Consider the following 23,185-nt stretch of genomic DNA (forward strand, 5'->3'; position numbering starts at 1 on the left):
AGCCTTGAGAAAGCCCAAGGACAGCGCACAGGCCCTGAGTCAGAGTCAAACCAACATCAAGTATCAACATGCTACCTGGAGACCTTGTTAAAAAATATGTAGTTCAGAGTCCAACCATTGCCCTATAAAAAAAACTTCATCTTTGGGGTTAACATCATAGAATTTCCATTTTGAAGTCCCTCAACTAACATTTTTAGGACACAGGCTCTGAAAAGTCAGAGATTTAGGTATGTTTCATTCATCAGGGAATCCTCTGTGCTGTCATCAGTGGCCAGTACACATTTTGCTGTTCGTTACTTGCTAGTTGCTGGAATAAACTCTCTTCTTATGCTTTGGAAAGTATCAGAAACAGAAAATGTTTTGTTTGAATATCAACTCTGGAAATCATTAGGTATTTGATCTTGGGCCACTCCAAGGTAGTTTTGAAATTTACTGTCTTCATTTTTTTTTAGAATTTAGAATTTATGGATTCTAACATAATTATTTATTACCTTAGTGGACCTGAGGTAATATATGTTAAAAAAAATCTTTTGAAAAGGGTGGGCTGGAGATCAAGGGAAAGGGATGGACAGATGAGGGAGAAGAGGGAGAGAATGCACTCAGGCATGTAATGTATACCCTACAATATTAAGAAGAGCACGGGAAGGCTTCGGTAGGAAAGAACATTGAAAAGAATAACATTGATCACATTTATCAAGATACGTTGTATTCATAAACTGTTTAGTTCAATAGTAACTCCTTTGTAGACTACTTCAAGGGTATCTTTTTTTTTTAAGTAGACACACAACAAAATGTTCCTCAATCATGGCATCTATTATTTCAATAATAAAAAAAAAAAACAAACAAAACCAGAATGGTTCCAGTCTCACCTTCACAGAATAGGCCAAAGAGATGGTGACCGCCAGGGGCAGCCCCTCGGGCACAGCGACCACCAGGACTGTCACACCAATGATGAAGAACTTGACAAAGTACTGGATGTAGATGGGCGTGCACTCACGCAGCCAGGGCCTGCCCTGGATTACGAAGGTGTCAATCACAAAGTACAGAATCAGGATGAGCACAGTGACTGCAGACATGAGCAGGCCTGTCCAGGAAAACAAGGCACACACAAGTCAGGCTTGAGCGTTCCCAGGGCTCCAGCCAGAGTGACTAACCCACGTTGTAGCTTTTCAAACTTACTTTCAGATCACCAGTTTTAGGGAGTCAGATACACTCTTCTAAGATGAAAGATGCTGGCTCTAAACACAATGGGTCTAATGATACAGCTTCTATCCTCAGTTCTGCATGTGTGTGACTCATGGCTTTGGACTAGCCATTGACTCATGGGGTCACATCTCTCACTCATAAATAAGAGGGTTGGCCTGCTTTCTGAAACAGCATCCTGTCATTCCATCCCACAGTCCATTGACTGGTAGCGTATTAATTCTGACTTGTCTTCTCTTTGGTCTACAGCTCTGGTTACCAGGTTACCTGTGTAGTGCTAGCACATTATCCATATTGGTCAATCCTCTATTCTGGCACACAAATAACATTAGTAGCAAATATGTATATGGTGACCACTGTGGGCCAGGCCTGTCTTTCGCTACCACCTCAAACCTACCCTATATGGTGGATTACTGTTTCACCCCCTCTCTGGCTCATCCACCTCTCTGTGATATTGGGGATTGATTATAGGACCTTGTATGTGAGAAGCAAGTGCTGTACCACTGAGTTCTAGCCTCAACCCCATCACCGCCCTTTCAAGGTGATAAAATTAAAGCAGAGAGAAACTTCTGGTATGGCATGCTGGTGAGGTGTCAATCATCCTATTTTGTCAATGTTTGCCCTTGGTTTTTCCTGAGAGCCTAATGATTTAGTGGCTACAGAGCAAGGCTGGGGGGAATGGTACCAATGGAAGCATAGTTGTTTCTGCTGGGCTTGATTAGGGCCAGGACAGTCCAAGGCAGCATAAAACTTTGGGAGGTGTTCACTTTCTGGGTAGGGGAAGGCACTTGCCTCCCCAAGTCCTGGCCTGACTTGACATGTCAAGTCAAACCAAGCAGTAGACTACTGGTTAATCTTCAGAGAGTTTGTACCCCAAAGAATAATGAGGACTGGATAAAATAGGGTTCGGTGAGGTCTCTGTAATGTTTCAAACCTGTGGACCAGACTTGAGAACTTGCCTCTGTATTCCATCTCATCCAGGCTGACTTCATATGCAGAGACTTCAAAGTAATCAAAATTAGCTAGAATGAATAGGCTGGGACAATACACTCCTATAGAACTTTCTATGGCACCTAAAATGTTCTCTACTTGTGTTGTCCAATACAGTAGCCACCCAGAAGCCTCTGCTTTCCTGTTGCCAGTCTTGGTGGGTGCCAAGAGGGAGGTGGAAGCTGGCCATGTCTAGTGACAGGCAGGGCAGGTGGACTGACTCACCGGCTTTCCCGATCTGCACAGCCAGGCGTGTGAGTTTGCCCTGAAGCACTGACTTCTCCTTCTTGGGCATCTTGGTTAGCTTCTTCTCCTTCTCCTCGTTGTCTGCCCCCTCCTGGCTGTTGAGTGGCTGGATTTCCAAAGCTACCCCATCCTGGGTCTTGGCTAGGGTGTCACATAAACAGACGAGTGAGGGAACAAGGTAGTAGCTCTGAGCAGCAGACAGGTAGAAACAACAGCAACAATAACAACAACAACAATAACAACAACAACAACAACAACCCTATCTTCTTCTTGGAGTATACCTTGGGCCTTGACGTTAGTTCTGAGACCACCCCTCCCCCAGTGCCGGACATGGGGACTGGCCTTCAACCCCCCATAAGGGCTTTTGGAATGGTAGGGCAACATCTACCATCGTGTGTGTCTGTGGGTGTGTGTGTGGGGGGGTATCTTTAAGGCCTGGACTTCCTCCTCATGGTGGCAGCTTCCTGGCCCCACTGTAGAGCTCCAGGCCATGATTATTCGAGCAAGGGGATTTATCTTGCCACTAAGTGTTATTACCAATGCCATTCTTCCTGGAATTCAGTGTTTAAATAAGTCAATGTTTACTGCAGAAAAGGACTAAAACGAGAAGTCTGGCAGAAGCCTCTAGAAGGTCTTAACCTACTTTGTTAAAATGTTTCACCCTCTTCTCTCTTCCTCTGCAGCCTCTCAGACCCAAGAAACCTTCCAGTTCCTCCTTATGTAAGTTGATGGATGGGGGAAGGAAATCCCCTTTCTCCACCCAGGTGGGGTGGGAGAAGGCCCATGAATGGGCCTTGGGATTAAGTACTATGAGGAGGGGAAAGAAGCTGACCTAAAAAAGAGCCCCAGATGGGACCAGGAGTTTGGCCTAGTGGTAGAGTGCTTGCCTAGCATGCATGAAGACCCAGGTTCAACTCCTCAGTACCACATACATAGAAAAAAAAAGCCAGAAGTGGTGCTGTGGCTCAAGTGGTCGAGCTCTAGCCTTGAGAAAACCCAAAGACAGAGCTCAGGCCCAGGACTAGCAGGGGGGAAAAAATAAAAAAGAGTCCCAGAATAAGACAAAGCAGGAATTTCTGCTTGTAGAAGAATTAAAGAGACCCAAAATGAAAGAACTATTTCAGTTTAGTCCTGGTTCTCTGACTGGGTGAAGAATTAGCTGTAATGTGCTAACAAAGGGAAAAGGAGTGCTTCCCGCTGTATCCTCTCACTACAGCCCAGGCCTGAGGGGTCCCTTCCTGAAGGATAGTCTGTGGTGTCACACACACACACACACACACACACACACACACAGACAGAGACAGGACAAGAAGATGACCACCAAAAAGAGAAACACACACCAAGTCAGGAGGAACAAGACAGACTGTGGCAAGAAGAAAGAAAAGAGTAGGAGAGGGAAAGAGCTCTCTCCAAGAGCCCTTGAGCAGACTATCACAGAGAGAATCCAGACAAGAAGACACAGACGAGGTGGCTGAGAGGAGGATGGTGCAGAACTGCCTGGCCCACTGCCCTCCGCTGTAAGGACTGTGAAGACATCAACCCAGAAACCAATGACGGAGGGCAGCAGGCGGCTAGCACCCGGGAAACAGTGGATCCTTGCACATCCAAGAGAAGCCAGAATGTGAATTTCTGTGAGCCAACAGCAGAGGGAGCTGCTGTCCTGTCTCAGATGGGGACTGGGACCTTCAGCCCACCCCCAGATCTCTGCACCTTCCTCAGAATAAGAATCAGGACCAGGGCAGCAGAAAACATGGGGAGGGAAGGGGAAAAGGCAGATGATGGATTAGAAAAGACTGGATTCAGTGTGGGCAGATAGAAATGGTATGAGTGGGGAGAGAGGTTACCTTTATTGCGATTTTCTGAGATTCCTTGTTTTTTACCTGTTTGAACAAGAAAGAAAAACGTGGGGTGGACACCCAAAGAGATGGGATATGCCATTTGTTGGTCCTGCTGTCAGTCCAGAAGGGCTGCCACAAAGGATCAGATTGCAGGACAGGAAAATAAATGTAAAAGGACTCCCACATTTCTACTTGTTCATTCTTCCTAAAGGCTCTAATGAATCCTTGGGGAAGGCAGGCGTGTGAGCTGCTTTCTCTTGAAGCATGGCTGCTGCTGGGAAGGGAGAATGCTTGTCAGGGCCCGGGTCCATTTTTCCAAGAAAAATGGAGTGGAGGCTAGGAAGTGAGAGGTGGGCACTGTTTCTGCCCTGTAGCAAAGGCTCTGAAAGGTGCCTCCATGTCAACTGGACAGCACTAGCCAAGTTTCCTCCTCATTCATTTGCAGGCAGTGATGGAAACAGATAGTCTGCTTCTGGGAGAAAGTGTGCATCAGCTAAACAGCTGGTTCTCCTGCCGCAAGTGGCGGAGGGAAGACTCAGAGAAAGGTGTTGATTTGGTTTTCTTCCTGCTGTGATTGCTACTTCAGGAAAAAGTGACTGGCGATGACTGGGCTAACTTTCAGGGGAGAGGGGATGACACTATGTCTCTCTGCCTCGAGAACCCACAGTTTCATTAGAAACCGATCTTATCCTTTGAGCCCTCTCCCCCTGAGTTATGATGTTTTATTTATTCCCTGATCTTTGGGGAAAAGGAGACCCGGAGGGGAACTTTGATTAAAGCACCTATCAGAGCACTTTGGGCAAGATTGATGCAACCCTTTACAACCTACCCAAGACACAGGAATTGAGGCTCAAATGACACCTGACTTGGAGGCCTTGAGCCAGCATCTGGCTTCCATTAGGGCTCTCCCAAGAGCTGAGGTGAGACACCTGGATCTCAGCCCAGGAGTTTGGGTCTCTGCCTTTTCATTCCGGCAGATGTTTCCACCTGGATCTGCTCGTCTGCTTTGAGTTCATCCTCGGAGATCTGCAGAAAAGAGAATCCCATTCTGCACGTTCCTTACCTTTCTTTTTCTTCTCCTCATCATCGTTGTCATCATCACTAGCCCCTAAGAGGGTGAAGATGATTCCTGTCTGGGAGTTGATCCCGACAGCAGTTACTACCATTCGGCCAGAACCTTCCATCACGTGGGTCCCTAGAATGGGAAAGGGGAAAAATGAGAAGGGGTGTTGTTTATTCCTAGACAGGATTTTGTATGAAAGACAAATTTAAAAGAAAACATCACACCACCACCACCACCACCACCACCACTACCTCTACCACCTCTACCACCACCACCACCACCACCACCACCACCACCACCACCACTACCTCTACCACCTCTACCACCACCACCACTACTACCTCTACCACCTCTACCACCACCACCACTACCACCACCACCACCACCACCACCACCACCACCACCACCATCACCACTTTTCTTAGCAGATAGTACAAACGAATGGTCATACACTGCACCTTTAATCTTGCCAGTCAAGGTTAAGGTAGAAAATGTATTTAACTCTGCATCAGTCTCTCAGACAGCAGAGCCCCTCCCAGGCCTCTAGAGGGCCCAGCTGTCTCATCTCATAGAAACTTCTTTTAGGTTGCCTAATACTTTTGCATTTAACCCCCTTATACACTACTGCCCCAGGTGGTCCCAAAGGAAGAAACGGGACTGGGCTAGAGAGAGAATGGGGGCCAGGACTGGGAGTAGCTATGAAGAGGGAAGGGAGGGTGGAATAACGGAGCTTGGGCAGCAAAGGCTATACCTGAGAGTAACATGGGGTCTTTCTCCAGCGTCTTCTTGACATGGTCTGATTCTCCGGTCAGGGAGCTCTCATCGATCTTCAGATCATTCCCCTGGATCAGTACCCCATCTGCCGGAAGCAGGTCACCTGGAACACAAGGAGAAGGAGCAGATAAAGGAGAGAAGGATGTCCAGTGTCTGCACTCCACCACAGGATTCCTCCTGTCACAGGTAACTGTAGGCTTAGGTCCTGGGTTCAATTCCCAGTAACATACGAGGGGAGGGAGGGAGGGAGGGAAGAAGGGAGGGAGAGATGGAGAAAGAGAAAGAGAAAGAGAGGAAGAGGGAAAGGGAGAGGGGGAAAGAAGGAAGGAAGAAAAGAAAGAAGGAAACCAGAAAAGAGAGAAAGAGAATGGAATAAGGAATAGAGGGAAAGGGAGAGAAAGGAGAGCGAAAGAGAGGGAAGGAAAAAGAGAAAGAGAGTGAGGAAGGAAGGAAAACAGGTAAGTTCATCAGGTAAAAATAGATTTCTTTCTTGGTACTATAAACTCAATCACTGACTCCCCTCACCCACAAGAAAGAAAATAGCAACAAAAAAACCCCATGGTCTGGCTATTATAGATCCTCAACTCTAACACACAGAGTGCCATGTCTGACCAATTTGAGAGTTTCAGCTACTACTTTCTTGGAAATTCCTTCAATTACCTACTTAACTTCTAGCCTAGAATCTAACACAACTTTGTGCACTTTTTTTAAAAAATTGTTTTTAATCTATTTTTTCTTATTTATTTATTTTATTAAAGAATTTATTAACATTGATTTTTACATCATATTTCAAATGACATGTTTAACAAACTAGTGTTAAGAAGGGAATCTCTATGTACAATCACTGGCACTTAGTTTTTAGAACATAGTCAAAATTAGGCTAAGGGTTTGTATATCATAGACATATTAATTTGTGAAATAAAACATTGTATCTATAGAGTCATAGGTTTTTATGTCTATGTAGTTGTGTTTTTATTTCCCGTACCATCCGTAGCATTGGGTATGCAAGTATTGAGTCCTCGCTCTTGGGGTGTGTGTGTGTGTGTGTGTGTGTGTGTGTGTGTGTGTGTATGTGTGTGTCTGTAGATGACAGAAGATAGAAGATGAGTGACACTCTCACCGTATTTGATCTGGGCGATATCCCCCACCACTATCTCAGCCACAGGTAGCTGGATGAGCTGACCATTCCGGATAATGGAGAACTTTTGCTCCTGTTCAATGCGGCTCTGCAGACCCCGAAACTGCTTCTCTTTGCTCCAGTCATTGAAGGCGGTCACCAACACCACGATAATCACCGACGCCAGGATTGCTGCCCCCTCGATCCAGCCAGTTTCTGCCTCCTCTAAATCATCTGAGCTAGATGTGGCTTGACCACAGACTATCCAGGGAAGGGAGAGAAGGAGTCACTGAAGGGCTTTTGTTGACATAAAGAAACAAAGTGGAAGTGCAGAGGAACAGAGCATAAAACTCTAAGGAAATCAGGCACAACTTTTATGCTATTACCTACAAACTACCAATAGAGGGAAAAGCCCAGAGGGGGTGATGGGAACTGTTCACACACTCACGTTCGTTTTCTCCACCAGGGGGGCGGTAGAAGGACAGAACCAGCGAGATGATGGCTGCGATCTCCAGAATGATGAGTGTGACATCTTGAAGTGCTTCCCACACTAATTCTAAGAAGGTCTTGGGCTTTTTTGGAGGAATCACGTTCTTTCCAAACACATGTCTACGTCTATCCAGGTCTGCAGGGTTCCCTGATAGACCTGAAAGAGAGAGAGTAGATGAAGGAATAAATGAATGATATAGAAAGGATAACAGAATATGGTTAAAAGAGATTCTCTAAAAAGACCCCTTTTAAAGAAGATTTCTTGGTGCTGGGAGTTTGTAGCTCACACCTGTAATCCTAGCTACTCATATTCAGGTGGCTGAGACTTGAGAATCGTGGCTCAACCCCAGCCTGGGCAGGAAAGTCTGTGAAACTCTTTATCTCCACTAAACTATCAAAAAAAAGGGGGAGGGAGTTTAGCCTAGTGGTAGAGTGCTTGCCTAGCATGCATGAAGACCCGGGTTCAATTCCTCGGTACCACATACATAGCAAAAAGCCAGGAATGGTGCTGTGGCTCAAGTGGTAGAGCTCTTGCCTTGAGAAAGCCCAAGGACAGTGCCCAGGCCCTGAGTTCAATGCCCAGGGTGGCAAAAAAAAAAAAAAGCCAGAAATGGAGTTGTATGGTGGCTCAAGTGGTAGAGTGCTAGCCTTGAGCAAAAGAAGCTCAGGGACAGCACTCAGGCCCCAACTTCAAGCTCCAAGACTGAAGCATGTGCGCATATACCCACACATACGTGCGCATGCACACACGCACACACGCACACACGCACACCCACACACCCACACACAAAGACCTCTTGGCTTTCTCCTCAGGCCATCAGTTTGATCCAGTGAGGGTGGCTCAACCATCCTGATTTTCCCAGGACTCCATGGATAAAGAGCTTGTATTAAAAAAAAAAAATGGGTCAAGTTCAACAAGTTGGCCTCAAGAGAAGAGCCTCTTGTTTCTTCTAGTAATCAGGGTGAGTGAATCTAGACCCCAGATCTCATTAGCAACTATGGATGGTGCTACAGGCTCTAGTTAAGTACATGAACGCCAAAATGTTTCTTGGAAGCACACAGAACTTTCCATCAACATGGAAAGGCCGGTGGATACTAAACTAGCTTCCATCCAACGTGTACAAACCAAGGCCAGGAAAAAAAACAAAACCCAAGAACCAAAAAACAAAAAAGTAGCCACCTGCTCCAGGCCAACCAGGTGGAAATGGAGCCTGCCCACAAGTCCTGATGGCAAGAGCCCGAAGCCGCAAGGGATCATGAGAAGAGAGGCTTGGAGGCTGCACTGGACAGGCAGCCCCCGCAGGCAGGCTCTCCCTGGGGCTTTTCTCTGTCTCTCACACACTAAGTAGTGTGTACCTGTTAATTACTAAATACTAAGTAGTTCTAAAAGAAGTACTATTACCCAGGTTGAATAAAGAGAAAAAAGGCTGAACACGGGTGGCTCATATCTGTAATCCTAAGTACTCAGGAGGCTGAGATCTGAGGATTGTGGTTCAAAACCAGCCCAGGCAAGAAAGTCCATCAGACTATTATCTATAATAAATTACTCAGAAAAAACCATAAACAAAACCATAAACAAAAGAATTTCAGGGACAGAGCTCAGGCCCACAGTTCAGGGGGAAAAAAATAAAAAGAGAAAAGGTCAGGCGATGGCATGTGTGTGTGTGTGTGCGCTCATACACATACATGTGCACACACGTACCCCACTACTGGGACTTGAACTCAGGGTCTTTTGTCTTCCCTTACTTTTTCACTCAAGGATGGTACTCTCCTTACTTATGCCACAGCTCTATTTCTAGCCTTTTGCTAGTGAATTGGAAATGAGAATCTTGAGGATTCTCTTGTCTGGGTGGCTTCAAGTTCTGATTCTCAGATCTTAGCCTCTGGAGGTAGGTAGGGTTACAGGTGGGAGATACGCGGCCCAGCTCTATATTTTTGTTTGTTTGTTTTTTGTTTTCCAGTCGTGGGCTTGAACTCAGGGCCTGAGCACTGTCCTTGGGCTTTCTCGAGGTCTACCACTTGAGCCAGAACCACTTCTGGCTTTTTCTATGGATGTGGTCCCGAGGAATCAAACCTGAGTGTTCATGTATACTAAGCAAGCCCTCTATTCTTAGGCCACACTCCTGGCCCTCTACACAGCTCTTGATTACCAGCTTCCTCTCCGTAACACAAGTATACTTAGAGACATGCACACTCACACCACACGCACCCGACACTTGTGTCACCTTCACTTACCCACTACCACATACCGCACACACCACAGTCACATCCCCAGCCCTAAGTCACTCACACTCACCACATACCCCCCACGCACCACACACAACACGTGATCACACACCTCACTCACCCTGCAGGCATAGTTGCAGAAAGGCAAGAGATAGGCAGAACAGTGCTCAGTTGCCTTCTTTAGAATTGGGGCCTCTGAACTGGACCCTAGGCAGGGGTAGGGGTTCCTCCAGGGCCCTCAGTGCCAGATGGCAGCCATTAGGTTGTTTAAACACTGCAGCAAATGAGTCCTGGCTTGGGCACAGCGAGCAGTAGGCTGTCTGTTTGATGGGTTTCCCCGCAGGGAGGGTGGGGCAACCTTAGTTCTTAAAAACAGGGCAGCAGGGGCCAAGTGAAAACAGGGAAAGGGGAAATTCCACTGAGTTTCACCTAGAGCAAGGAAGGGGCAGAGGGGAAGGCCGGGGGACTTGGCTCCTCTTCCTGATCATGGCCAGGAAGGACTCTTCTACTCAAGGGGTAGGGTGTGAGGGTCACCTCTCCCTCGGCACTGAATAGCACCCAACAGCTTGACCTTTAACACCTTGAGGAGAGATGAGAGTTAGACCTCAGGAAGACAGGACAGGAAAAGCTGTTAAGGAGAGGAAATGATACAAAAGCTGTATTGTCAGCAGGGTCTTAGATTACCTCCATGTCTCATCAAAAACAGAACTGCTGGCTAGGCCCAGGTGGCTGAGATCTGAGGATCCCAGCTCAAAGGGAAGAAAAGTTCAGGAGCCTCTTCTCTCCCACTAGCCACCCAAAAGCTGGAAGTAGAGCTGTGGATAAAGTGGTTGAGAGCCTTGGAATAGAAAAAAACTAGGCAAGAGTGTAAGGCCTGAGTTTAAGCCTTCACTGCCATCCCCTCGGCACTTGCCAGTGGAGGGACTGGAGATACTCATGAATCTGTGTGAGAGGCCAGGCTGGGGAGCCTGCCTGGAGGCGTACACGGTGTGGGGACCATGGGGCCTTCACTGGGTGGGGAGGGTTGAGGAACATTCTCCTGGGCTAATGTTGTGAGGAAGAGTGGAGAAGTGGTGCCTAGGACTAATCCAGGCCCCTCTTCTCAACTCCAGCTGAGTGGCACAGCTGAATTCAGCAGATGACCAGGGTTTGGACAAAGTCCTAGAAGCCAGTTGAACTGCTTTCCAGATGTTCTCTGCTTCCTCCCCCCATGCCCTGCAGTCAGGTTCCCAAAGGAAAGGAAAGGAAGGGCCTGGGAAAGAAAAGCTGGGGCAGGGCATCTGGATCCCCAAGCAGGCAGAGGGAGGGTGGCCAGGGAACAGGTCCTGGCTGGTTCTTCCTCCCCAGTGACCAGAGATGGCAAGGCCATGTCAGCTAGGGCTCCCAGAGGGTTGGGATTGCTCGAGGGAAACAGGAGTTCTGATGATGTATTAATCCACCTGGAATGGTTATTTTGAAGAAGCAGGAGGATTCACTGCATAATAGGAGAAAAAGACCTTCTCTTCTTTAATAAGAGCTAGCATATCTGGGCAGGCCTGGAATCCCAGCTGCTCAGGAGACTAGGAGTCTTAACCCCAATTAACTACCAAAGAGTTATTAGACCATTCTGTAGGCAAATCTTGACATATGGTATTAAAATCATTTAAAGAGACATCACAATAGCATGGTATCCAGAAGCCAGCTGGTTGGGGTGGAGGAGGCCGGGCCATTTTCCTCTCTCAACTCCACAGGAATACTATCTAAGCATCTTTGTCTCTCACCTCTTCTTTCTTGTGTCTTCTATTCTTGCTCTTCAGTTCTGTCTGTTCTCAACACAGTAGCTAGAAGAATCTCTTTGAAGACCTGGCCCAGTACTTACCACTCATGGGGTATGGAGACTTATATAAACTGATTCACCAAGTGCTAGCCCAGCTCCCCTCTACTCAGAAAACACACCCATGCCAGGCCTGGGCTCCAGATCTTTGTCGCAGGGTCCTCTTTTCAATCCTCCTCCACAGACAAGTCTCCTTGCCCTCTGTGCTAAAGGCTTACTCCTTTATTCTTTGTCTCTGACCCACCTCTACAAGGGCAGGATTTGTCTTATTTGTTCTTCAGGCCTGCAGCAGTGCTGGGAACCATGTCACACATACAAATCTATTGAATCAACTGAATGAAGAATAAACTAAGCTGCTAACATCTGGGTAATTGCTGTGTGCCTTCTCATCAAAACATCACAAACCCTAGGAGGTGCTACTATGAGCCGATTTAATTCTTTTATTTATTTATTTATTTTTGCCAGTCATGGGGCTTGAACTCAGGGCCTAAGCACTATCTTCAAGCTTTTTTCTCAAGGCTAGAGCTCTACCACTTGCACCACAGCATCACTTCTGGCTTTTTCTATGTATATGGTACCGAAGAATTAAACCCTGGTCTTCGAGCATGCTAGGCAAGCATTCTACCACTAGGCCAAACTCCTGGCTGAACCCATTTAATATACAAAGAAATCGGGGCTGGGAGTTTGGCCTAGTGGTAAGAGTGCTTGCCTAGCATGCACGAAGACCAGAGTTTGATTCCTCAACACTCCACATACATAGAAAAAGCCAGAAGTGGTGCTGTGGCTCAAGTGGTAGAGTGCTAGCCTTGAGAAAGCCCAAGGACAACGCTTAGGCCCTGAGCTCAAGCCACAGGACTGGCAAAAAACAAAAAAACAAAAAAACAAAGAAATCAAGGCTTGACGAGGCGATGGGGGTGTCTGAGCTAGGGGGCAGGGCCTATATCCCCCACAGGAAGTGACTGGATGCCAACCTATACCCAGCTGAGGCCCAGTTTTCTGGGCCTTGCTAGGTGTCAGTGGTGTTCTGGTCTCCTGAGAACAGCCCTTAGTGCCAGCACACAGGGTGCCTGGCCACTCTGCTGCTTGCATCACGGGGGAGGCCATGTGCTGCTGACCTCCTCTCTGTGAGCCTCTCAGCCCAGTTCCATCCGTCTATATAATTGGGGTGATTAGTCCTGGTGTTTTTCCTGTCCTCAGGGAGGGTGACATCAGGTCTATTGGAGTCCAACCCACGAATCTCATACCTAAGGCATTCTGGAGGTCCTGGCAAGCTAGGCATGACCCATTACAACCCACATAAAAGCTTAGGCCTGCTCTTGCTGACATGATGTCAAAGTTACATGTTTGCTTCCTTTTAGATATTTTCTCCTCATCTATCTGCTCCACCTTAAGTCACCCTGAGCTGGGAGAATGGCTACCTTAAGAAGTCAAGTAGCTGACCTAGCTCCCAGCATGCCTTGCAGCAGGGTGGGGCAGGCTGGGGCTGGGAGCTTGAGTAGCCTTGGGAATCCTCTGACACAAAGCTGCACTGGAAAGCCATGTGGGCTGGGAACTCTGCCAAACCCCAATTTTGGGGCTTTCCATTCCATTCTCTTAGCTCCAGAGAGGATTTGAGACCCTGATCTCAGCAGCTGTAATTCCATATCAACATTGTTTGGGGCCCTGATCTCTGCAGGGGTTTCTCAAATGCTTCCATAGCTTCCTGGAGTGAAGAAGGAAAACTTGGCAGGAGAGGATGCTGAAAACACAGGTTAAGGGTTTCCCCAAGAACTCCATGAGGAAAACGAGAGAAAACACGTCCTAACAACAGCAAAGAGAGAACCCCACCCAAACCACAAGTACTTCTGGCCCCAAGAAATGGACTGCACCCATAAGCCGGAAAGGCAAAGAGAAGGCTCAGCTGTGAAGTCATCGCCCCCGCCCCAGGCTGGGTGCCACCATCAGCTAACCCAAACATCTGTGTGGACTGTGAGCCTGGGGGAAGGGGAGCCCAGCCTTCATTCTCAGGGGCCTCCTGGAGGCAAGGGCTGGGCCTCAGACAGACAGTATGGGCAGAGGCACCCTTTATCAGAAACCATTCAGCCTCAGCAAGGGGACTTCCCAGCTGTCTGGGTTATGATACCTTGCCAGCAGAGGCAGCAGAAGCCTCTCCCACACAGATAGTACAAGGCAGAAGTTTCTCAGGGTTGATTGGCAGGCAGATCATAGGGACAGGGATCAGAATACTTTTCAAGGACTGAGGGTGCAGCCCAATGGTAAAGAGCTTGCCTAGCATGCAAAGAGCCTGGGTTACAGTCTCAGCACCCGTCATACACCCCCCCCACATTCATGCTACATATATGTGCATGTACCTAGACATATTTATACATAAACATATGTATATAATGAATACATGTGTGCATGCGTATATGTGTGCACACACATATATGAATAAATAACAAAAAGTACCTTTCAAATCTTGCTTTAAGGTTCTCAATTAGGCACAAAGGGAAAGGAGTAGATCAGAGGGCCTGTGGGGTGGAGCCCGCTCCTGCAGAAGGCCACCCTTTCGAGGAGTATGAACCATTTTCCCTGTTTCAGTGTCTTCAGGTCCCTATATGCTAGACTCCCCTGAGATAAAGCCATTGATCCAGGACTACAGCAAGAAGATGCTGGACTAGACAAGGCTCCTTCCTTTCTCCTTTTGGCTCTGCAAAGTCTGGCCTGCTGGAGGTGGGCAGTTTCCCCAGGCATGTCTCCCTTTCTCCAGCCCCCTCACTCCCAGCCTTCTTTGAAAACATCTAGCTCTGATCCAGGGGAGAGAAAGCTTCTGGGGGCACACTCTTTAGTCCTGTGTTCCATCACCTTCTAGACTGACTGCATGTCCTTCCTGTCAAGCATGGCACATCCCCAGGGCTCACACCTTGGCCCTAAATAAAAAGAGGGTAGGCACAGCATCAGCCTCAACCCAGGAGGGAGCCATCTTCTATCCTGCCCCCAAATGAGGGTTCAACACAAGGTAGTGACAAAAAAAGGTAACAAAAAATCAAGCCAGGAGCCTGGCACAGGTGGCTCACATCTGCCATCCTAGATTTCAGAAGGCTGAGATCTGAGGATCAAAATTCAAAGTTAGCCTAGGGTAGGAAAGTCAGTGAGAATCTTATCTGCAATTGGTCAGCAAAAAGCCAGAAGTAGATCTGTGGCTCAAGTGCAGCCCTGAGCAAAGAAGCTAAGGAACAATGCCCAGGCTCTGAGTTCACGTTCCAGTACTGGCACTGAAAGAAAGAAAGAATAAAAGAGCTAGGGGTATAGCTCAGTGGTAAAGTGTCTACGTAGCATACACAAGCTCTAAGTTCCATTTTTGGCACAGTGAGTGGGGGGAGAGGGGAGCGGGGAGGGGGAATGGGGGGCAGCAACAGGGAGGGGGAGAGATTAAACTCAATAGGAAGTTGCAGAGGCTGGGAGTTTGGCCTAGTGGTAGAGTGCTTGCCTACCATGCATGAAGACCCAAGTTCTATTCCTCAGTACCACATACATAGAAAAAGCCAGAAAGTGGTGTTGTGACTCATGTGGTAGAGCTCAGGCCTTGAGAAAGCCCAAGAACAGTGCTCAGGCCCTGAGTTCAACCCCCATACTAGCAAAACAAGAAAAGAAAAAGAAAGACAGTTGCAAGAGTTACTAATCTGCAGGAGGGAAGTAGCATGGAGGGTTCCAGGCCTGGAGGAAGGAGGAATGGAGAGAGGACAGAAGACAGAAGGCGAAGCCACATTCCCCCATCAAGATCTTTCCCACCCCTTGCTGCCAGTATTATGCCTGTGAGTCCAGAAGCCAGCTGTGGCCAATGGCCAAAGAGGGGTTGGATTACAAAGAAGAATGCTCAGCCTGAGGTTGGACTAGGAAGAAAAGGATAACTAGGCAGCCTAATTCAGCCCTAGGCAAGAAACTTAAAGCAGATGGGGAAGTTCCAAGGTGCTTGGGAAGTTCCCTTCTGGAGAGGAGGGAGAGGGAGGGTCAGAGGGAGGGCACTTTCAGTTTCCTACCTTTCCTATTTACCACCACCTCCTCCATGATTTACAAGCTCCCCTCCCTCAACCAAGTACTAAGAATTTCTTTCCTTTTCCAAAAATGTCTCCTGAGTAGCTAGGATTATAGGTGAGAGTCACAGACAATGGGCTACGTTGTGAACAAACAGTGTACTGTTTATATACAAACAGTATATAAATTTCAAGCTGGGCAGTGTAGCAAAGTGGTAAAAAATAACTTGCCTAACATGTGTGAGGTCCTGAGTTCCAACCCAAGTACCATACACAAATTAAAAAGTGGGAAAGGAAAAGAAATACCGGCATTTTTTTTCCTCTAAGGAAGAGCCTAGCTCTAGTATATCCCAGCTAGTGGACACATGGACAATTCTTGGTAGAATATGCCATTGTCCTCAAAAGACATAGTGGTAGAACACAGTAAAATCCCAGGAATCGTAAGGGAATGGGACACATTTATCTGAGTGCCGAAGTTAATGAACCACAGTCATAATTCAGTCTGACAACCTTCAAACAGAATCTTTTTTTCTTTTGCCGTTGAATCCCCAGAGAATCTCAGTTCCCCGAACCCAGAAGCTACTAGTAATTATGAAGGCAAAGATGCTTGAACTGTAAGCCAAGAACGTTCAGGAAGTGGCACAATTACCATAGAGCTCAGCCATGCTGGAGCTCCCCTGGGAATTCCTAGATGAGACAGGAGTTCCGTTTGCAGCGTCCACGCTCCCTTTCTCTCCGTGCAATCCTTTCAGCTGAGCACTCCCACAATGCCCTGTTCTCCAATATGCCATTCTGATACTGTTTCCGAAACAGCTGGCATTTTCATGCAACTTCTTTTAGCCTGGAAACTCTATGGAAGGAGGACAGAGTCTGCCTTGGGTCCCTGGCATTGGGTGGGCATTACATAGTTGCTCCCTGTTAATGAACAGAATTTGTGTCACACCACCACTCTGCAGAGGAGAGGAGATAGACATAGGCAGGTACAAAGGAACACAACATAGAAAGTCCCATCAATGTCTATTGGGAAACTATCTCTAGTCTTTGGAATGATACTCCATGATTGATGATTTGCTATTTACTGAAAATGCTCTTTTTGTTTAATCTGGTCCCCTGTTTCTGCTGTACTGTGAGGCATAGCATTAATAGGCTGAGAGCTAGAACGCTTGAACCTTTCCATCACATTCTAGCTGACACTAAGCCCTCAGGCAGGCCATGGAAACTCCTTAGCCTGAGAAAGAGAGAAGATGAAGTCCCACCTCCATTTAAAGTTGTATAAATAAGGGTAGTAAACTATGTTAGTGTCAAGAATAGTATAAATCCCAAGTTCCAGGGCCTTTTAGTAGCTATGGCAAAAAAATAAAAAATGCTGTCAATCTATACTAAATGTGCTATTGGTCCACTGAAAATAAAAGGAAAAGGGTCATATTCTATGAAGAAATATCCTCAATATTTATCTGTATGCATGCATGTATGTATGTATGTATGTACGTATCTATCTATCTACCTACCTACCTATCTGACTGTCTATATATCTCTATCTAATCTGTCTGGGTTTTGCTGTGTTTCCCACGCTGACCTTGAACTGCTGGGCTCAGATGAATTTTTCAGCTGTGGCTCCCTGAGATGCTGGGCTGACAGGTGTCCCCCACTATTCCTGGCTTTAATCTCTTTAATATTTCATTCTGGCATCCATCTAGAAGAATTCAAGCACTGGGTAAATAACTTTATTCCTATTATTAGACTGCAGGGGCCTCCCACAGGTGACAAAATTATGCTAGGCTGTCAGGCACCTGAGTGTGGTTTTCTGTGAACAGGCTAGCTTTTTATAGCACTACCTCAAAGGGCATCTGCATCTCATGTAGTTGTTGTTTTCTTCCTGCTGGCCCAACTAAATAGCTTCTATCAGTCTTGTTGAGGGTAGAGACTCCTGTGTCATAGCTGTCTTGTGTCTCCTTTGCTACCACTTGATTTCTCTCACATACAAAGAGATCACTGTTGGAACTAGGGGCTAAAACTTACCCATGAAAGGTTGCTTCCCAACACACTGACCCTCCAGTTCTGGGACATGCAATATGGTGAATCTCATATGAAAACTAGTCAGTGACCAGGTATGGTGGCACTCACCAGTAATCCCAGCACTCAGGATAAACAGAATATCAAGAATCTGAAGTTAGCCTGAGCTACATAGTGAGTCCTAGGCCATCTGAAGACCTTGTCTCAAAACAAATAGGAGGATGGAGTATGGCTCAAGTGGTAGATTGCTTACCAAGCAAGTGTAAGGTTCTCAAGTTCAAACCCTAAGGCTGTCACCCAAACCAAGCCAAACCAAAAATCAACAATAAAAGAAGAAAGACAACGGGCCAGGAGTTTGGCCTTGTGGTACAGTGCTTGCCTAGCATGCATAAAGACTCGAGTTTGATTCTTCAGTACCACATTCATAGAAAAAGTTGGAAGTGGTGCTGTGGCTCAAGTGCCAGAGCTCTAGCCTTGAGAAAGCCCAAGGACAGTGCTCAGGCCCTGAATTTAAGCCCCATGACTGGCAAAAAAAAAAAAAAAAAGAAAAAGAAAAAAGAAGAAGAGGAAAGACAAAACCAACCAGCAAATAACAAATAAAATTAGGACCCATATTTTGATCTAAGGAAGTAAAATGGCAGGGGGCAGCTATGCCCTTGGTCAGGGTCTGGGGATATAGACAGGGACAGAGTCCATAGCCAGAGTGGTTTCTGACATCAGAAGTGGTGGCTTTAAACCACAGGACTGAAACCAAGAGTAGAATCTAGGAGCATTTATGGTGTTGATGACAGTTGATTTCCAATGCTGAGAGAAAAGTAGAAAAACACACTTACTCTGGGGATGGGAGCTCCTGGGGAATCAGAAAGCAAACAGACATGGTTGCATAAAGGGATCTAAAAGATGAAAAGTCAGCATCCTGCTACTGGGACCTCCCCAAGTTCCAGCCTATCTGAGCCTCTGAGGTCCACTTGAAGAGAGAAACATCTGACCACAACAGCATGGAATGAGAAAGACACTGCTTCAATTCTTTTTTTTTTTTTTTTTTGCTCATGGGGCTTGAAATCAGGGCCTGGGCACTGTCTCTGAGCTCTTTTTGCTCAAGGCTAGTGCTCTACCACTTTTGAGACACAGCTCTATTTTGATGTTTTTAATGGTTAGTTGAAGAGAAGAGTCTCATACTTTCCTGCCCAGCCTGGCTTTGAACCGTGATCCTCAGATCTCAGCCTCCTGAGTAGCTAGGATTATACGCATGGGCCACCAGCACCCATCCCTGCTCCAATTCTGATAGGTGTTTGCAAAACCCTGTATAATCTTAGTGAAAAACAGGAGGAGGGCAAAATTTCACCTTCAGCTCAATACTGCTTCACAAATTAGTTAGTATTTCAAACTGCAGTTGGCAAAAAGTGGGCAGTGTCCAAAGACCGTTAGGTATCAGCTAGAGGGGAGATTGCCATCTTAGAAGGATTTCGTTTTTGTGTGCATGTGCATGTGTGTGTGTGGGCAATTCCATGCATACCAGTACAACGGCTGGAACTCAAGGCCTGGACCTCTTGCTTGGCTTTTTGGCTAGAGCTCAACCACTTGGGCCTCAGCACCACTTCCGGCTTTTATTTCTATGTATGTGGCACTGAAGAATCAAACCCAGGTCTTCATGCGTGCTAGGCAAGCACTCTACTACTAGGCTTAAACTCCAGGCCCATCAGCATTATTTTTTAAAGAATAGATTCAGGAAGGGTGAAATGTTCAGTGATAGTAAATGTTCAGCTAGTAAATGGCAGTAAATGGCAGCTAATAAATGACTGAGAGAGGAATACATGAAGCGGGACTCTTTAGACTCGTCTTTAAAAATAGACCAAGAAGAACTATATAGCTGGACATCAGATCTATAGTTCTTACTACTCAGAGGGCTGAGACCTAGAGGATGGAGATTCAAAGCTAGCCAGGGTAGAAAAGTCTAAAGGACTCCATCTCCAAAATAACTGGTTAAAAAGCCAGACCAGATATATGGCCCAAATGTTAGAGTACCAGCTGAGCAAACAAGCAGAGTAAAAGCGAGAGGCCCTGAGTTCAAACCCTGTTACTGGCCAAAAAGAAAAAAGAAAAGGAAAGAGAAGTTTCTTATACCAAGTGGAATGGCTCATGACTCTACTGCTCAGGAAGACAAGGATTAGAGGCCAGTCCTGTGCAAAGGGCTAGTGAGACCTTTCACTCAGCAAATAATCTGGGAGGAGGCTCACATCTATAATCACTGCTATTCAAGAGGGCTGCAGTCTGAGCCTAGCCTTGGGCAAAATTATTAGACCCTAGTGGGGTGAAAACATAAAAAAAAAAATAACCTAAGGGCATGGCGTAAGTAGGAGTTCAAAGCCCAGTTCAGTTAAAAAAAAAATAAAAGTATATCAGGCAGGTTAAAAAAAATCATTGATAATTCCATGACAGAAAACTGAGTAATCCAAAGACACAGTGAACACAACTTTACATACCTTAAGATTTACCATCCCACATCTAACTGTATACAGTCTAATAAAGCGTGCAGATGGAGAGATGGTAAACTAGACGAAAAACTGTTTTAAACTCTTTGGTAGTCAAAGATTGATATAGAATAAAGAATGTATTTGCTGAGAAAAGTGTTGGTACCATAAATAATTTATAAGATAAACATCCCCCCTTCTGTATACTGATATAAAATATTTTTAAAAAAATAGTGAGGGAAAAATGGTCTTCAGCCTGGCTCTGGTGGCTCATGTCTGTAATCCTAGCTACTGAGTCAGCAGGCTGGTTCAGCCTGGAGAAGAAAGTCCTCGATTAATCACCTAAAAGCTGGAAGTGGAGCTGTGGATCAAGTGGTAGAGTGCTAGCCTTGAGCAAAAAAAGCTCAGGGACAGAACCCAGGCCCTGACTAATCCCCCTGCAAAAAAGTTTTTTTTTTCAAAGGATACCACAGTCCCTAAAAAGCATCAATCAGCTCCTTGCGGCAAACCCTCCTCTTTGGGCTTCAGACTTTATAATTCTCCACCAGACAAAAACAGATCAGTTGGTCTCCACTACTGTGCCTTCTCTAGAAAATTCTGTTTTGAAACACTAGCCCCCTTTTCTCAACTGCCCACGCCTGAAACAGCCTTTACCTTCCACAGGAGAGGTTTTCAGTTTAGCGCAGAGATTGGAGACATTTCCATAGCGGACATTGATGTGGTTCAGGGCATCCTTGGTCCGTAGTTCCATGAGCTTCCTCAGTTCCATCAACGTACAGCCAAATTCCCCATCATGGCCGTCAGTTGAGTTGGCCGGATAGCTTTGTCCTGATGAGCTCGTCATGTTGCCTGCAGTTACCAGTCCCTCAATCAGAGAAGATGCGAGGTTTTCTTTTCAACTGGCCAGTGTCACCTGTGTTCTTGCCCCTACTTCTTTGTTTCTTCTTTTTTTCCTGGGGGCCCAGTTATAAAACAGATGGACTATATCTTGTTCAGGACGCTTCAGAGTAGAAACCCCAAATCTAGATCCTTTCTTCTGAAGCCTGACAGGGGTAGAAGGAAGGGGATGGGGGAACGGAGGAGAAGATGGACTTTGTGTCACAATGATTGGTGTCCCCCCTGGAAAGGGGTGGTAGTGGAAGGACCTGTCCAGGGCAGGTAAGTTCCTAGCTTAGACTGACTTGGCCAGAAGGAGGTGTAAACAGGATGAGCATGTTACTATGGAGGCAACAGTAGCAACAATCAGCAATGGTGGTACAGCGGCAGCAGAAGGAGGAAGAGGAAGGCTCCCAGATACAGATGGCAACCGGATCTCTGGAATAAAGATTCAAAAACAGACAAAAAGAAATGATTAGAACAGCCATGAGGATCCAGAGTCTTCTAGTCTAGCACAAGGGCTGGGTTTGGTGGCTGAGGCCTATGCTGAATGACGAGAGGCCCCAAGGGAAGAAATAACTGAAATGGAGAGATGTTATTTCAGATCATCTGTCTTTAGGCCTTACCTCTCTCACCCCGACCACATAAAACCCACAATTTCAACGTTCTCTCTGACTATTTGAGGCCTTACCTGTAAGAAATGACAAGAGATTAGGAAAGTAGTCCAGACCCAAGTGATCGGGAGGGTGGCCTGCCAGTGTGCCTCCCTATCTCCTGGCTCCACATTCCTCCCCATCCTCAAACAGACATTTACAAACCAGAAAGGTGGCTCAATAGAAGACCCTTCCATTCGCGGAGGTCCTCAGCTGTATGGAAATTTGCCATCTGAGACAGTTATCAGCCAATGATGTTGGGGCCCAGGGGCTGAGCCCCACCCTCCTCCCTTTCCCTGAGGCTTCTGGGGGAGGGGGAAGGGAGATGAAGAGTATGAAATGCCTCTCTCTCTCTCTCTCTCTCTCTCTCTCTCTCTCTCTCTCTCTCTCTCTCTCTCTCTCTCTCTCTCTCGAGGACAGATGGATCTTCTGAGGAGAGAAGATAGTGAGTTTGCAGCATATGAGAGTTGAAGTTTCTCCAGCATGGGAAGGATAAGGGAGTTATCAGCTCAGCTAAGCACAGGGCCCCTGCAAGGTCTTTAGGAGAGAGGAGCAGCCAGAGTGTAAGGGACTGCAGGGGGCTCACATCATCACCATGCCTGTAAACACTTCAGACAGAAGCATCTTATACACATGCTCACTAAGGCGTGGGGACGGAGCTGTGGGTGAGGATGTGGAGGATTGAAGGCGGGCAGGAGATGGAGCTGAGCTCTGTTCCCAGCTTCAGAGAGTCACTGTGACAGTGACTCCCCTGTGACACACCAGCCATTCAATGTGGGGGGGCTCTTCCTGAGTAGCCGCAGAACAAGCGCGTCCTGTCCTAGACATAAAGTCCTGATTGTCTGCTATAGGTTAATCCAGAAACAGACACAGTGAGTCAAGTTGTTCAGTTACGAGGGGGAGGCAAGGATCCCCTGGTTGGCCAATCTAATAAACACCACATCCTTTATCAGTTAATTTCCCCCAAATCACACGTGGCCAGAGTCCAGTTTCCAGTAGGTTCCTCTGGCACATAAGTTGTTAAATTCCTCTCTCTCTCTCTCTCTGCATGCCTGTGCCACCTCGCCTACTGTTGCAGCATACAGAGATTTAAGCAGGCAGGGATTTGTCTGTTTTAAATATATTTTAGATGGAGAACAAAATCAGAGGAGAACCTAAGCCATGGTTCAGTGTCTCTTCATTCAGCCTGGTGTCAAAACAGGCAATAGGGTAGAAAGTGGGTGAGGATGAGATAAGAGAAAGAGAAAGAGCGAGAGAGAGAGAGAGAGATAGAGAGACAGACAGACAGAGACAGCATATTCACACATTTTATTGCAGTGTGATATTATACTGTCTATCTATCGAGTACTGAAGCTTGAAACTTCTTATTCTCACTCAGGTTCATACCTCCAGTTCCATGT

At 46.6% G+C, this 23,185-nt stretch overlaps 1 protein-coding gene across 6 annotated transcripts in view; it reads right to left on the minus strand.

Moving 5' to 3' along the window:
- The window catches only part of Atp2b4 (ATPase plasma membrane Ca2+ transporting 4), an 89,250-nt gene that overhangs the window by 20,781 nt on the left and 45,284 nt on the right, over window positions 1-23,185 (minus strand). For 4 of the 6 annotated variants that reach the window (XM_090341385.1, XM_090341380.1, XM_090341382.1 and 1 more), the window contains exons 2-9: window positions 20,911-21,570; window positions 7,680-7,877; window positions 7,235-7,492; window positions 6,092-6,217; window positions 5,341-5,472; window positions 4,284-4,319; window positions 2,419-2,580; window positions 870-1,084 (exon numbers count right to left, since the gene is read on the minus strand). In XM_090341385.1, coding sequence (XP_090197511.1) covers window positions 870-1,084; window positions 2,419-2,580; window positions 4,284-4,319; window positions 5,341-5,472; window positions 6,092-6,217; window positions 7,235-7,492; window positions 7,680-7,877; window positions 20,911-21,100 — 1,317 coding nt within the window. In that variant the 5' untranslated portion in view covers window positions 21,101-21,570. The remainder of the gene's footprint in view (window positions 1-869; window positions 1,085-2,418; window positions 2,581-4,283; window positions 4,320-5,340; window positions 5,473-6,091; window positions 6,218-7,234; window positions 7,493-7,679; window positions 7,878-20,910; window positions 21,571-23,185) is intronic. The other 2 variants (XM_090341381.1, XM_090341384.1) reach the window with 1 other exon arrangement.

The sequence above is a fragment of the Megascapheus bottae genome, chromosome 10 (genome assembly GCF_031878675.1).
Source record: "Megascapheus bottae isolate mThoBot1 chromosome 10, mThoBot2.hap1, whole genome shotgun sequence".
In the NCBI taxonomy this organism is placed as follows: Eukaryota; Metazoa; Chordata; class Mammalia; order Rodentia; family Geomyidae; genus Megascapheus; species Megascapheus bottae.